A 16,987-nucleotide genomic window follows, 5' to 3' on the forward strand; every position below is an offset into this window, starting at 1 on the left:
ACACATACGCTGTTTTGCATGGCCTGCTGGAGCTTCACAGTACCAGGAAAATACATAAAGCACAGCAAAGTAAGTACATGAGCCAGCCTTATTTTACAGCAAGCCTTCCAGCATCCCTTCAATTTTCATGGGTCGCATGGCAACACCATATTCCAATTTTGCTTTTTAGTCTGGGTCTGCTTACATGGATCTCAACTAAAGAGGGCTATCTTTTGTTTGATAATCTGATGGATTTTTATGGCTCTTCCATATTACGCAAGCAGAGGATTTCCAGACTTTGATTTACTATTCAGGTTAAATGGCTTTTAATGTGTCAACATGAAGCACTATTTCAAGATCTCTGACTGTGAGCTAGACTAATCCCCATCAGTTTCTAAACTGTATTTTCATTTGCAACCTGACACTTCTTGAGATAGTCTTCTAAAAACAGACACAAAAGGAATTAAGTGCTTTGGCTGATAACAGCTGACATTATTGCTGTAAATCTGTGTTCTCTTATAGGTGGCTTCCAAAATTAACTAGTCACCCCTAACTGTTTAGTGAAATTGTCAGCTGATTTAATAGACACATTAAACTCCTATTTATAAATTACAGTGACATTATTAGTGCAGCAGTTCTATAATAAGCAACATAAACGCCAATGCACATGTCACTATATTGTGTCTGGCTATGATGACTGGAAGAAGTTAAAACCCTGTGATTTCAGGTCACACGAAATATCCTGCACTTTATCATATACTTAATATCACTTTAAAATATAGCACAGTAGTATTATAAAAAGAATTACTTTGAAAATATATGATTTTGGAATAAAGCTAAATGCAACCAAGAACTCAATTGCATTTTATACCTTAAAAATTTTCTGTTGATTTTAAAAAATTACATAAGCTCTAAAGATATTGATTAGCCACTGTTGAGTATATATCTGTATGTTGACAATGGTTTGAATTTATATTAAGCATGGCTTTCACTACCTGGATTTAAAAACACAATTTCTCTAAAGAACTTCTCCCATTCAGTGATCTACCTTCTTTGAGAGCTTTGTAGTAAATAGGGGAAAACACTAACATCTCTATCTTGGTTTTTGTTTTGTTTTGTTTTGTTTTTTAAAGAGATTAGGCAAAGAAGACTTATGCAAAAACTGGCAGGTTCTTTTTTTCAGGTATATTGAAGCAAATAGTATACATAAAATAATTTATAATAATTGCCAAAAGGATGCTTAGCAGGTAATAAACATTGTTGAAAAAATTATCATCTGGAATGAATTGCATTATTCTGGAAGCAGATTTTTTTGACTTAATGTTACTGATCTACTAATTAAACATCCTAATTTATTTTGTGTTTCACCACCAAGATCCTTCTGTATTTTATTTTATTTACTAGGTAACAGTGGTATATGATATCCTGTCAAGAAACATCATTATTGCATGTGCTACACTGCAATTAGATCTTTCCTTATATTTAAAAAATGTATTTTCTGCAACTTATAACAATTCAAAAAAGTCTTACATGCCAGGTAAATCTGTGATATGATAAGTGTTACTCTTAATGAAAATATCCCATTAGTTCTGAAATTGTTTATAAGCTCAAATTCAAAAGTAGTGATAATAGTCAATTTTGTGCAAAATCAGGATTATTTTGGCAGCTTAGAACTGACCCTAAATAACTACCCCGACTATCTTACATAAAGGAATAAAGACCAATGAGTTACGGTGGTGCAGCAATAACATCTCTGTCTTCTGAGGTAAAAAGCACAGCAATCAAACCTGTGCTACAACACTGAATGTGAAAAGAGTCCTCGTTTGCAACTTTAGCGAGTAGCCAGAGCAAAGATGAGAGAAAGCATAATTTGTATCAACCAGACATCACAAAGATGCAATTTTTCATTATGTGATCCCCCTCTCTTCAGACTGCAAAATAAACTCTTTATATTATCTTTGTGATACAAACATACCAGTTTGTAAATTGTTTTGACTAATATGTTTTTGTGCTTAATACTAATGCCTACATGTATAATACCCTAGTATATTTTTGGCTGGTTTGTCAAATCATCTAGGCAACCACATGTAGTCTTTTGCTGTTTTATTTATATATCCTCTTCTCAGTATAGTTTCCTGGAAGGGTAGGAGGGAAAATTAATTTTCTGTGAATTTTACTTATATTTAGAAAAAAAAACCCCACATTCCCAGCTTTTACATTAAAGAAAGTTAAAACATGGTATTAAAGTAAAAACTGAAGCATGATGCCTCTTTTTTATGGTAGGTGAATTTGAACCTCACTGTCTAGGGAAGTGGCATTTGGGAACCCAGGAAATGAATCCTTGACCTCTTATTTTCATTGAGTAAGGGCCTTTACTTAAGCTGAAAGTTATACATAGCATGCAGTTATATACTGTGCTACTATTTTTTTCAGGTCTCATTTTCAGCTTTCCTTTCTGAAAACTCCATTGTCTAAATTCACTCCCCACACCCCTCGGACACTTGGCTATCAAATTACTTATGCCCTATTACAGAAACAGTGGTCATACAATGAGAGAGAGAATTGCATAAATTCTCTGCATGTATGAGTGTGCATGTCCGCACACAGAGTATAAAAGCTATAATGCAAGAGTTTGAATTATAAAGCAATAAAACATATTAGAAATTCTTGAAAACAATCTGAACGATCAGAAATAAAAGCAAATGATACTGAGGCATAAGTTACCAGAGCAAAAAGCAGGTATCTTCGTTAGCTGAAAACTCACTTAGAGTAATCATACCAATCACAGAACTGACTGCGCATTCTGGGCTAGAGATTTCTGGTTTAAATCTTATCTCTGATACCAGTCTGACACTCGTAAAAATCAAGTATGCTACTACAGTACATTCAATTAAAATTAGTTGTGCACCAAAAACTTACCTCAGAAATCCCATTTTTTTTGTTTTATTCCAAAACCAAGGCTAAGGAAATAAGGCAAACATACAAAGGTAGAAAGTAAATGTTATAAACTTGTGCACTAAAAATAATAATGTCTATGGTGGCTATATGAGAGGCTGAATGGTGAAGGGGATGAACAGAGGGAGCTACTGACAGTGGAAGAAGATTTGCCCCACCAGGAACAGGTACAGATTTATAGCACAGTTTACTATTTGTCTGTGTCACTTAAACTTTTAGAGAAAGAGTGAAAAATTACCTTTCCCACATACTGAGGTTCGGAGCCCATGTACTCCTCCAGCACAAAAAATTGATTCCACACCCAGCCTCGTTTGACTCGCTGGACAGATGACCTCCTCCCTGGCACTGGGACAACATTTTCTCTTGTCTCTACTTCTGAAGTCTGTTGTGGTTGCGGATGCAGCGGCGTTAGGAGACCTCCATCAAACAGGATACAGAGAAGCAGGGATAAGCAGTTCCTTGTAAACATTGGCATCGGCTTCCCTGCAGCAAGTAATAAAAACTCCAGCACTTAATGCAGAGCAGAGGAATCCAGGTTTGAGGTGTTTGTGGCCTCCACCACTTAGCTTCTGATTTTATTGCAGAAATGCTAATGCAGGCATTAATCCTTCTGATGACAAGGTTTTTACCGCATTAAATTCCATCTAAAGGGACCTATAAAAGAGATTTACATGGTAACATCAAATTACGTGAAATTATATTGAAGCGTTCATCAAAATTCTCACACCTAGTTAGTTTCTAGAGACAGAGAAAAAGATTAGGAATCACAGTTTTAAAAGAGATTGCTATTTTGATTGTAGCACTGAGCTGCTCTAGAACATCGTACAGTTATTACAGGAATAGCTCATTCTTGCTCTGCTTAGCATTACCTTTGTGCCTGTCTGAGGACAGGCCCGTAGCCTTTGCTTTATGACCCAGTTATCAGACAAAACTGTTACCCATCAGTAATGTCAAAAATATTTACTCCAGATTTACACAGAAAATATTGGCAGAGGGGACCCGCTCTTCCATCCTACTGTCCAGAGCAGGAATGCTTTTCTTGTTGTCTCTGCCAGAAAAGCATCTTGGAAGCATGCCCTTCTGTCTGTGGGTGGACTTGGACAAAGTTTATACTGAACCTTGGACTCTGGAGGATAGATTTGTATGAATTCCATGGGAAATAAAAAATGGGAAATAGTGCCCATACAGCTAAATACCACAAAGCTGCCAACACACAAAATGAAGGTTATGACTGGCATTCTCTTCTCACGACAAGCCTTGTATCAAAATGATAGCTGTGTTGTTCTTCAGGACTACTGTAAAGTACATTAAAAAATGCAATCCTGATATATGGAAAAAAATGATAGAACTACAGTCAGCGTAGAAAATGAAACAACACAGAAGCCACTAAGATAAGACAGTGATACTTATTTATACTGACAAATGCCAGGTACACAGATTAAAAATAAATCAGTCCTAACTAACTACAGGGCGAGACAGAGCTATCACATCAAGGTGACAATTAAAACTGTGGTGAACCTTGTAGCAGCCAAATGCCATCAGCAGAGAAGAAAAAAAAACCTAAAGGAAAATTGTTAATCTCTCACATTGCTCTGTTTATACCAGCACCGACCATTTTAATAGAAAGACAGATAGGAAAATATACTGTGTTTTCTAGCCCCAGTATAATTAACAGAGGTGCTTTCTTTTTGTATTTATGAAATATTCTGATTCATTCCCTGCAATTAATAAAATGACAGTGCTAAAGGATGTAAATATTTAAGTATTAGGGATGTAAATATTTAAATATTATGGAGTATGAAACAAGTTCAATAAAATGTAGCTCTAGTTGTCATTTGCAATTTTGCACCAAATTCAGCAGCAATAAAAACTGGTGAAAATGAGCACTCACACCATCTAAAAATGCTGTGACCCAGGCCCCAATAAAGACACCGTGAAGACTGCTAAATCTATGGAATCCATGCTGAAACAAATGGAGCTATTCTAGAATTTAGAATTAGACCATAAACAATAACACAACATCTACATTAATTTTCAGGTGGGCAGCAGTAAGTACTGAGGCAACAGAAGATATTAGTGTCTATTTTTCCCCAGTCTTCCAAGCTATTGATCTTTCTTTTAATAGAGAGAATGGTTTAATGGCTTTCTTGAAGCTATCCTTGCCTACACTGGCCCTGATGCAGGTGTTAAAAGTGAACACTCACACTTTCATAAGGCCCAGGACATCTTTTTAATGAATACACTTTCCCTTCCTTGGCTCTTCTTCATCAGGGGTGGATGACTGGCAGGCTGTATGTTACACAAACTTGAATAGAAGGGGACCAAAGTTGTTTCCTGACAACTAACATTTCCACAGACCACACTTCTATGCTAACAAATTTTAAATCCCACTACGGATTGAAGACTTAAGAATAAATTAATAATCTTGTCTCATTAAGACTTACAACCTAGGAATGAAGTGCCAGCCTACTCTGTGGTCTGCTGGTTGTCAGGTACAAGAAATATTGCTTGTAGGATTTAAGATGGATGCATTTTACATTTTAAAAACAAAAATACAGTTTATATCACTATGGAATTCACCACTTTGTTAGGGCCATATTATGTCATTGATTTTTAAGCAGAAGTTTCTACCAAATCAATAAAGAGTTCTGCTTAAAAATCAATGACACAATATGGACCTCAGAAAAAAAGAAACAGTAAAGTACCTAACCATATATATTTTTCATTTTGAAACACTGCCAAAGGTTATATTTTCCTTATGAATAATATTATTACTATTCATAACAATAAATAACATAGAAATTCTCATTTGTTAGATACATGCTCAAGTATCTAAACAGAAAAGATTTATAACTGGGAGCCTGGAAAACCTAACAATTCTTGAAGAAGGAAAAAAAAAAGCATATTAGAAAAATAACTGCACTTCCTATTCTAAATTTAGGGCAAGATTTTCTGTTCTGATTAGAAATGCTATGCTTTAGGTCTTAATAAAAAAGAAAGCAAAAAATGTGGTGAATAGGTATCCAGTGCAAGTGAGTGTTTTAATTCTACCTTCAGAAAGGGTTAAAAATGAGGGAAGAACTCCTATCTGCTCATTATCCTTTTAAAAAAAAAGTTCTTCTAAGTTGTGTTCAAGACATTTCATTTTTTTTCATCTAGAGGAACATATTCTTAAGTACAATGAGTACAAACTTCCCACTTTCATTATCATTTGTATTCTATGGATTTTATTCCAGCAAAGAAACTTTAAGACAGGATCCTACCACACTAGAGAATTGCACTGAACATTAATATATTTGGTATGTATTTCTATTAGCAGCTTTTTTTATTTAACAGTTCACATGACTTTCTGTGCTTATCTCTTCAATGCATTCAATGGTATTTAACATCAGGTTCGGACTGTGTTCATCCATTCAGTTCCAAGACTTCCAAACTCCTGTGCCTCTCTGGATCCATGGTTGCAGGGTGCATGCCTAGTTTTTATGGCAAAATCATAGTAACCATGAAACACTACAAAAAATAAAACCCAACAAAGAACTCAAAGTATCCTTTTGAATTGCCCAGCCATAGATGGGAGCTGGAAATAAACAACATAAAAAAGTGGTGGGGTAGTCTGCGCTGCTTCACAAACCCCAAAATCACCTTGTATTCAATTTAACTGCTATACCGCTGCTCTTTGCGGAGGAGGCTCTGTACATTACAGTTCTCCCAGCAGAGCTCTGCCTCCGGCCATGTCTGTCAGTCAGGGAGCTTTTAAAATGTTATACAGCACCAAAAGTAGTGCAAAGACATTGAAGGTCTTCAATGAAAGAAGAATAATTCCTCCTTGGCTGGAAGGTTAGTAACCAAGTGCAAAACACAGAGCACTTTAACCCCTTCTCTGTCGGTCTCCTGGACTGCCTTCCAGAATGCGTGCTGCAGAGTCAGGAGAGAGCAGGGCCAGTACTTGCTTCATTCCCTACAGCTTCAAAAAGCTGATGAATGAGAGGATCAGAGAAAAATGGGTGGCTAATAGGTGTTGCAGTACAGGATTGCATCACAGATGCCCTCATCAGCTGCAAGAGAGTTCACCATGAAGAATTTTCTTTTTTTTAATTTAAAGCTCAGCAGTTAGAAGGCCAATAATTGAGAATCAAATACATTGGTACTCAAGAGAACGACTCCAGCTTGCTGCTGTGTAACAGTTGAGCAGTAGGAAACTGAGGCAGAGGGTCTCCCCCTGTGACCTCTTCTTCCTCAGCATTTCAATGCTGCCTTTGGAGGAAGCCTGGTGGAAGTGGTCTGATAGAATATATTTCATAACACAGCTGGAACTTGTACAGCACAGCAATTCAAAGGCTAAGACTGATATTTCTTAGAAACTCATGAAATGCAAATGATTACTTAAACATCACTCCTAAGAATATTTACTGAGAATAACAAAATACAGTATTAATGGTGCTCCTGAAAAAAATTTGATACTGACCTGGATTATACTGCCATCAATCTAAACAGCCTGATCAAAGGAATGTTGGAATAGCAAAACTGATGCATGCCATTACTGCTGCAATAACCCTTAATCAAAAAGAGCCATGGCACTGCAGACACAAATCACCTCACCAAGCTTGGCAAAGGTTATCACTTCTAGAGAGGACAGCCATACACCCTCTGCAGCCACTGGTATGCACATAAGGCCTGATTTAGAGAAGTCTTCGAAAGGAAACTCTAAATGGTCTTTGATCTTGTCATGGTTTAACACCAGCAGGCAGCTCAGCCCCACACAGCCACTCTCTCACTCCCCCTGCAGTGGGATGGGGAAGAGAATCAGAAGGGTAAAAGTGAGAAAACTCATGGGTTGAGACAGTTTAATAGGGAAAGCAAAAGGTGCATGTGCAAGCAAAACAAAGTAAGAAGTTCATCCCCTACTTCCCATCGACAGGCAGGTGTTCAGCCATCTCCAGGAAAGCAGGGCTCCATAACGCATAATGGTCACTTGGGAAGACAAATGCCATCACTCTGAATGTTCCCCCTTTCCTCCTTCTTCCCCCCCAGTTTTATCGCTGAGCACGATGTCATATGGTATGTGATATCCCTTTGGTCAGTTGGGGTCAGCTGTCCCGGCTGTGCCCCCTCCCAACTTCTTGTGCACCCCCAGCCTACTCACCAGTGGGGTGGTGTGAGGAGCAGAAAAGGCCTTGACTCTGTGTGAGCACTGCTCAGCAGTAACTAAAACATTCCTGTGCTGTCAACAGTGTTTCCATCACAAATCCAAAACACAGCACCATACAAGCCTCTATGAAGAACATTAACTCTATCCATGCCAAAACCAGTGCAGATTGATATGAAGTATCAGATCTGACTGCAAATGCCCTACTGTCACATGCAGACAAGCAAGAAACACTAAAGCTCCATGAAGCACTCAAAACTGTCTTCAGTCCAGCAAAGCTGATAATTGCATCTCCATGAATGGAGGCAAACTGCTTACGGATAAAGTATCCATCATGCACTGATGGTGGGAACATTTCTGCATCCACCTTAATCATAAATCTATCAGCATAGAGAATGCTTTTGCTTATGTGAAACAACAGCTAATGTAGACCAATCATCTTCCTACCCATAAAGAGGTTTGAAAAAACTTGGCAGTACTGTAAAATGGTTGATCCATGCCAGATGGAAAGCCAGCTAAGTTCTATAACTACGGATATGCTGTAATAGCCGACTGTCTAACCTCACTACTCTGCAATATCTTGAAATAAGAAAATACAACAACAGAAAAAAAAGTCTATGCTGTCAATATTTATTAAAATTAACTGCTAAAGTATTTGCAATGATATGTCTTGTGGTTAAAGGAATGGTAAAAGGATATGGAAAACCTCAGTTCACCTCTCACCTTGATATGTTTTCTTTCTCTAACCTTAGGCAAATCAGTTAGGCTGATATTCTAAAAGGTATTTAGTTAAATAATTCCCATTTGATTAGACTCTAGATGTCCATATATCTTTGTGAGTTTGACTTTCTTGAGCTTCACAACCTATCTAGATACCTTGGAAATAACAGTAATGCTTCCTTTTTTCCACCTTGTCTTTTGTATTTAGGGTAGGAACTACTTGGTAACATCAAAATGGGGGTTAGGAGGGAGATTACAAGTGAACAGATTAGAAAACTCAAACTACGAAGGAAAGTAATTCTCAATCTCTCCATTGTACAAGTCAGCAGAGTTTCTACAGAGTGATAGAGCAAGTCCCACCTCTGCAACCACAAAACCCATTTGGCAAGTGTATCATCTGGAATCCATGCCAGTTAACTCTCATGGGGTGGAAAAAAAATCAGTGTTTCTACCTGCTAAGAAAACATCCAACTTAGTGGGGTCTTAACATGATCCAAAGCAGTTACTCCTTTATCTCCTTTTGTGTGGGACACAATAAGCTGTAGAAACCTAGAATGGCTCTCTAGCAAGATAGATTGACCCCTCATGAAGTTGAACACCTGAATCTCAGTCCCTACTTCAGTGGTTGTTTATATGAAGCTGATGATGAACAGGAGGAACAGAAACCCAATACCCTATGCTGACCTCAAATATTCTGAAGCTCAGTGATAGGAGCACTCTGATGAAATGTGAGAAATATGGGTAGAAAATGCACAAAAAGAAGACAAGTCTCGGTATTTCTGGAAGATATATGTCATCATCTGGAGGAGAACTGTATTGACTGAACTACTGCACAACAAGCAGATGATGGTCTTTCTCCTGCAATAAGGTGGCTTTAGCTCTCCTTTTGTTAAATTCTATTACAAAAGCCCCATATCCTAATATTTCATGTCAAATATTTTGCTTGATATAAAGTTAGAAATTACTCAATTTGGCAAGAAAAATATGAGTTTGATTAAGGCTATGTTTTTTGGATTTGACTGCCAAAGCTACCCCCAAAGCTACCCCCTCTTTCTATTCAATGCTTATTTGCAGAATTGTATTTTCTATACTGAATTAAAAGTTCAATTCTGATGTCAGTTATGCCTGCAGATATCAGGAGTGATACAAATATGAATCTGGAATACTCTATTGGGTTTTTACTGGCATAAAACCAAAGTGAGATGAGAATGATGTCCCTGATCTTCGAGTAAGACAGTCCTGGTAGAACATTCATAGGAAGGTTGCCACAAAGATATATTACAGCACAAAAACCATGTGATACACTATACCAGTATCCAATAAACATAATTATGACGTGCCTAACATCGGAGAGGAGTCTAATTAGGTTTGGCATTTCTAAGCACTACAATAATAAAAGTAGTATAGCTCCACAGAAAAGCTTTAATAATTGGTTTTCTAGCATCTAAAAAGTGATTACTTAAGAGAGTCTAGTAACATAACAAAATCAGATGATACATAATTCCAAAAAATTGTAGCTGTACAATGCTGGGAGTTAAAGAAAATGTAATGAAAAAAAGCAATATAACAATATTATGAATGCAAAAAAATAAACTGGTTCTATATACCATTATTTATACATATTGTGTCAGCTTTGTCATCATTAGCAATATTTACAGGAGATAGAATCATAGAATCGTTTAGGTTGGAAAAGACCTTTAAGATCATCAAGTCCAACTGTTAACATTACACTGCTAAGTCCACCACTAAACCATGTCCCTAAGCGCCTCATCCACAGGTCTTTTAAACACCTCCAGGGATGGTGACTCAGCCACTTCCCTGGGCAGCCTGTTCCACTGTCCGATTACCCTTTCAGTGAAGACAGTTCTCCTGTTATCCAATCTAAACCTCCCCTGGTGCAACTTGAGGCCATTTCCTCTTGTCCTGTCACTTGTCACTTGTTACTTGGGAGAAGAGACCAGCACCCATCTCTCTACAACCCCCTTTCAGATGGTTGTAGAGAGTGATAAGGTCTCCCATGTGCCTCCTCTTCTCCAGGCTAAACAACCCCAGTTCTCCCAGCCGCTCCTCATAAGACTTGTGCTCCAGACCCCTCACCAGCTTCGTTGCCCTTCTCTGGACACGCTCCAGCACCTCAATGTCCTTCTTGTAGTGAGGGGTCCAAAATCGAACACGGTATTCGAGGTGCAGCCTCACCAGTGCCAAGTACAGGGGCACAATCTCTTCCCTACTCCTGGTGGCCACACTATTTCTGATACAGGCCAGGATGCCATTGGCCTTCTTGGCCACCTGGGTACACTGCTGGCTCATATTCAGCTGGCTGTCAATCAACACCCCCAGGTCCTTTTCCACCAGGCAGCTTTCCAGACACTCGTCCCCAAGCCTGTAGCGTTGCATGGGGTTGTTGTGACCCAAGTACAGGACTCAGCACTTGGCCTTGTTGAACCTCATACAATCAGCCTCAGCCCATCGATCCAGCCTGTCCAGATCCCTTTGCAGAGCCTTCCTACCCTCAAGCAGATCAACACTTCTGCCCAACTTAGTGTCATCTGCAAACTTGCTGAGGGAGCACTCGATCCCCTCATCCAGATCATTGACAAAGATATTAAACAAAACCGTCCCCAAAACTGAGCCCTAGGGAACATCACTTTTGACCAGCCTCCAACTGTATTTAAATCCATTCACCACAACCCTTGGGGTCAGGCCATCCAGCCAGTTTTTTACCCAGCGAAGAGTGCACCCATTCAAGCCATGAGCAGGCAGTTTCTCCAGCAGAATGCTGTGGGAAACAGTGTCAAAGGCTTTACTAAAGTCTACACAGACTATATACACATTTATTACTTAAATATAAGCCACTGAGGCATCATCCTTTACATGGGAAATTATCATGTCTAACTCACAAACATGCATAAGAACATCAGGGAGATAATTGTTAAAAAAATTGTAAAAAAAAAAAGACTGAAACTTTCATTATAAAAATGAAAATATATCAGTCAATGCACAAAGCTTCACGGTTCATTGAACTCTTGAAAGTTAACTCAGGTAAAATGGAATTTTCACTACAGGTTAAAAACGAATGTTTATTTCAGTGAGATTCAAATCCAGGCCAGCACTATTTTCTAAATATATAACACAGCTCTACAGTTTAATCATCAGTTAAAATTAAGAAACAAAATGCCTCAGAACAGCACAGAGTTTCCTTTACTTTAGGAAGATGGTCTGATGATGAAGTAACATCAATTTTATATTTATTCTGTCTTGTATCATGCTATGTTGGTCTTGCCTCAGAAAAGTACTATGGTGAATCTATACCTACTTTGTCAAAGATCTAGGATCTTTATTTTTGATAAATTACAAGCATTTTCATTTCTGGTAGGAATCTGTCAATGTCAAAGCATAGACAATCAGAAAACCTTCCTTCATTCTACTGTCCTATGTTTTTTTGAATGAATACACTAAATGGGGGAAAGGAGAGAAAGGCAAACAAATCAAAACCTTTCAACACATTAGCAATATATGTAAGGGAAGAATTGCCAAATCTCAGGCTAAAACTCAAATATATTTATAATTTTTTAGGTAACACGGGATACTGAAATGAATGTGAACACACTTTAATGCGCTCTGTAACATACCATTTTCTTATTCCTTATGGTATTTCTGTTTTTCCCAACCTCTCAAGAATTCTATCAATTACTTCCAATTGCAAACATACTTTAGTTAAGACCCCATAATTAAAAATCTTTCTGCTATTGGTCAGACTCTGATTATAATAAATTCGATACAATCCATTATAGTTTCTTTTGTTACAAGAACTACATAAATATACTAAATTACATAACTAACTCAGGGATAGATATTTTAAAATGAGTCCTTGCAGGCATTTGCTTGTGTATTGTGTACATAATGGCACAACTGTTGCTTAATACAAACCTGGTATATAAACTTAGACACTTGAAAATATGGATCTCCTATTGCCATTTATTGCAATTTGAATAAAATAGATTTAAATGTCTCTGTCTCCCTCACCATAGTATTAAGAAGTATTTAATCCTTAATATTCCTTCCCATAATAGATTATGAAATCCATGGCTTGACTTGTGCTTTCAGGCCAACCTTACATTTTCGGTCTTCTGAAACGTTAATGGATTTGTGCTAACAGTACTGAATGATGTAATTTCAGAGGATGGCACCCTCCTCAGGAAAAAATGACAGACAGCAGTTTTGCCTAACAAGTTTCAATCCATTAATCTTGTGAATAATAACAGGTAGTCCCAGAGACAACAGGACTGAGAGATAACCCATCAATTTTCTTAACTGTGAGAACATTCATCTCAGGCCTCTCGATATCCTGGAATCACCTAGTTTACACTGGGCTTACTCCAATGCTCAAGAATAAATAACTCTCATGCTTAGTAATTTATCTCTTTTCACAACTCCTTTTGACTTATTCTCACCCTACCTACATATGCTCTGTTAGGACCAGTAGTTTCAATGAGCCTATGACTCTTTTCTGATCATTGATGAGCTAACAAAAAAATCCTTCACGAGTTTTAAAACATCAGAAATAGTAACTCTAGGGCTTCTATTTCTATTCTTTAAAACAGATTTTTTTTTTTGCCCACCATTACAGCATGGTATTATAATGTCATCACAGCAACTGAGGCAGGCTCTAGTTAGACTGACAACAGCTATTCTAACTAGAGAGTACAGCCATCTGTAAATAACTTCAGCCAAAGCAATCCTCATTTGTTTTTTGTTGTTCAGAACCAGATGTTTTTCATGAAAACTCACCAAATATCAGAGCTGCCTGTGAATAGCTAGTCTCTCCTCAAAAAACCTTTCACTCAAGTAAAACCTTCCACTCTCCAGTCAATGTGGAAGTGTTCCTAAGCTAAGTCAGCAATTAAACTGAGATGTTAAAAGCAACCACGAGGCATTTTATGTACAGTCTCTAGAAAAGATAAAACAATATTCTTGACTGACTTTCATCTTTATAAATCCTCATGTCTCTTGTGTGTGACTGTTCATTTCCCAAATTTAAGTCTAATGAATTGAGTAATTTTATAACAGATGCCTGCTGTGAATTTCAGCAATTAAGGCCCAAGGCAGACAATAGATGAGGTGGTGCAGGAGGAAACAGAGGGCTCTTTCAGTGACACCTACTACTGCAGCCTTATCTGTCTTGTCCAGAGAAGTAAAGGCAAATCTTATTTGTGAAAATAATTTTCCTTTCAGATTCTTAGCTACCCTTCTAAATTTTAAATTAAAAGGACAAGAAAACAATATATTAGAAGAGAGGCAGGTCCTGTCATCTGTATAACACTCACATTCAACAACATAAATTATTGGGGGCTTCCTCTCACCGACCCTTTTTTTCCCCATACTGTATACAAGTGGGCTCTGTTAACTGGTGTGAATCTATTTTCATAATTTCTGTCATGCAAGTATGTGTTTAATTTAATAAACCAAAGGCCAGTATTATTTCGTCTCTGTTTTGTTGTTCATACATACATGCCCCATCTCCCAGCATTACAAAAAATACAGGGAATAGACAACTTTAAATGTGAAATGCAAAATCTCATGAATCTTTGAAAGCTTATTTACAATTTCAGAAAAACCTTTTTTTTGGAAACAAAAATGTTCATAAAGAGTCATAAGCCATTTTCTGTTAGCACTGATTCAACTTAGAATAGAAACCATATCATCTTCTTATGCTTTTCCCCTAACATCCTGCTTTGAATTATTTTAAGAGTCAAATAAAACAGTATTAATTAAAATAAAGCACATATTTTCAAAAACTATTACACCCAATATCCTCAGTCTTCATAAAAGGCAGCGGTTTGTTTTTCTTTTGTATTTGCAATTTAAGCAAAGCTTTTCCCTTACTTTTGTCTGAGCTCCCTCCATGATACAGTAAAAATGCAACTGTATAGTGGATAGGTGGTTTATGATTTATATAACTTAGTTCAAGACATGTAATAAGCAGCTTGTTTACTGCATATATTTCTTTTATTTTTTGTAATAAGCATAAATTTGTCTAGTTACTGAAGTTTGCAAAACTGTGGTTTAGATAGGAAATCAATAATGCCTTTTTAAGGTTAAGCTCAGTGAAACAAAGTGCTGAAAGAGTCCCTGATGAAATTGCACCTCAGCTGAACTCAAAACGAACAGCATTATGGAGAGAGGATAATGTCGTATTTGCAGTATTATAGATTGCAGCCAATCAATCAGATATATTGTAATCACTGAGGGCACAGTCCTATTGTACTAAAGAAATACCTTCAGGCCTCAAGGTAGAAAGATTGACACATTTAGTCTGGAGCAACCTAAAGCAAATACTTCCCTAAAATGAGTGAATTAACCTTACTAAAGGACATAGCCCAAAGAGATACACACGTTTTGTCCAGATAGAAATGGAACACTGGGCCAGAGACTAAGCTAGAAGGAAGGTTAATAAGTCTGCACTGGAAAACCACAGACAGAGCTATTGCTTTGGTGGAAATAAACATATATTTCCCTGATGTAACTTCTGCTGTGTGGTCAAGTGTGACCCACCGCATGGTTCTGCTCATCAGAGAAGCACATAATGGTTGAGGTTGGAAGGGACTTCTTGAGTCCACCTAGTCCAACCCCCTAGCCCAATGAGGGTCAGCTACAGCAGGTTACCCAGGACCATGCCCAGTCAGATTTTTAATTTCTCCACAGACAGAGACTCCACAACATCTCTGGGCAATTTATTCCAGTGGCCTAGCCATCTGCAAGGTTTTGGTCCACCTTACTGCCCGCTTATCTAATCAGTACTTCATGAGCTTCTCTATGAAGATGTTTGCCAGACAGTGTGATAAGCCATTTTAAAGTCAAGGTAAACAACATCCACTACTCTCCCCTCATCCACCAAGCTAGTCACCTCACTATAGAAGGCTACCAGGTTGGTTAAGCATGATTTCTCCTTTGTAAATCCATACTGACTACTCTCAGCCACTTTCTTGTCCTTCATGTGTTTGGATATGGTTTCCAGGGCTCCATTACTTTCCCTGGGCCTTAGGTGAGGCTGACTGGCGTGTAGTTCCCCAAGTCTTCCTTCTTGCACTCCTTGAAGATACGGGTGACATTTGCTGCCTTCCAGCCCTTGGGAACCTCTCCTGATTGTCATGACCTTTCAAAGGTAACTGAGAGTGGCCTTGCAATGACATCAGCCAGCTCCCACAGCATTCATAGATGCAACCCATCAGGCCCCATGGACTTATTATGCATGTCCAGATTGTTAAAGTGCTCCCAACCTGGTCCTCCTCCAGTGAGGGAAAGTCTTTCTTGCTCTATTCATTAGCAGCAGGTACTTCCTGGTTTTCTGGAGTTTCAAAGCCTTACCCACAGGCACTATGACCAAGTCTCTTCATGAAGATAGCTTTTGTTGTTCACGCCAAGACAGTAGGTGAGCCAAAATAAACTCTCATTTGTCAAACCCTCTTCTCTTCCTCCTAGGAAAGGAGTCTTTGAAAGTCCCAAGGAATTTTAAAGATGGTTGTAGTTCATTTTTCAATTAATTCCCCAATTTCTTCTTTATAAAGGCATTAGCCTCTATTTATTATTACTAGTACCTGCATTTGTTAACAACGGAGTCCAAAATATAGGTGTATGTTTTATGCTTCTAAATAAAACTAGTTTGATTTTTCAGAGCCACTATGGACTTCAAGTGGCTGGTGAAATCCTTAGAATGCTTTCAAGGACAAAAATGTGCTCTGTACTCTAAAGACTTACAAATTAATAACAATAAACATGCAGATACTTAATAGATATTAAATGCACCATTTGGAAGATAGCATTTTAATCCAGTGAACAAAAAGATTAACTCACCTATGATACCTAAAATATTTATATGAAAAACATTTTTTTTATATAAAGCTCTGAATTTTAATGCTTTGGGCCATACTTTATCATAAACGTAATAATCAAACTTTGTTTGGTGACACAATTGTTATCTAGATAATCTTTATATGTAGGTAAAGAAAGCTCAGTTTGCACAGTGAGCTGTATAAAATAAGTCTGTAAATTAATTCATTTGTAACTCTAATATTCTTTAAAAAGGTACTCAGCTTCCTACCTTTCTCTAACAGAGATGGTAAAATTCTTTCTCATCATTTTATGACAGATTATTCAGAAATATAAAGGGAAAAATTAGTTCACCAT

General features: G+C 37.6%; 1 protein-coding gene across 2 annotated transcripts in view; it reads right to left on the reverse strand.

The window, feature by feature from the left end:
* Nucleotides 1-3,403, reverse strand: part of CDH12 (cadherin 12) — a 155,193-nt gene extending 151,790 nt beyond the window's left edge. For both annotated transcript variants that reach the window (XM_059815688.1, XM_009821563.2), the window contains exon 1: nucleotides 3,173-3,403. In XM_059815688.1, the coding sequence (XP_059671671.1) occupies nucleotides 3,173-3,403 (231 nt within the window). The remainder of the gene's footprint in view (nucleotides 1-3,172) is intronic.
* Nucleotides 3,404-16,987: the final 13,584 nt, after the last annotated feature.

Source organism: Gavia stellata, chromosome 3 (assembly GCF_030936135.1).
Source record: "Gavia stellata isolate bGavSte3 chromosome 3, bGavSte3.hap2, whole genome shotgun sequence".
In the NCBI taxonomy this organism is placed as follows: Eukaryota; Metazoa; Chordata; class Aves; order Gaviiformes; family Gaviidae; genus Gavia; species Gavia stellata.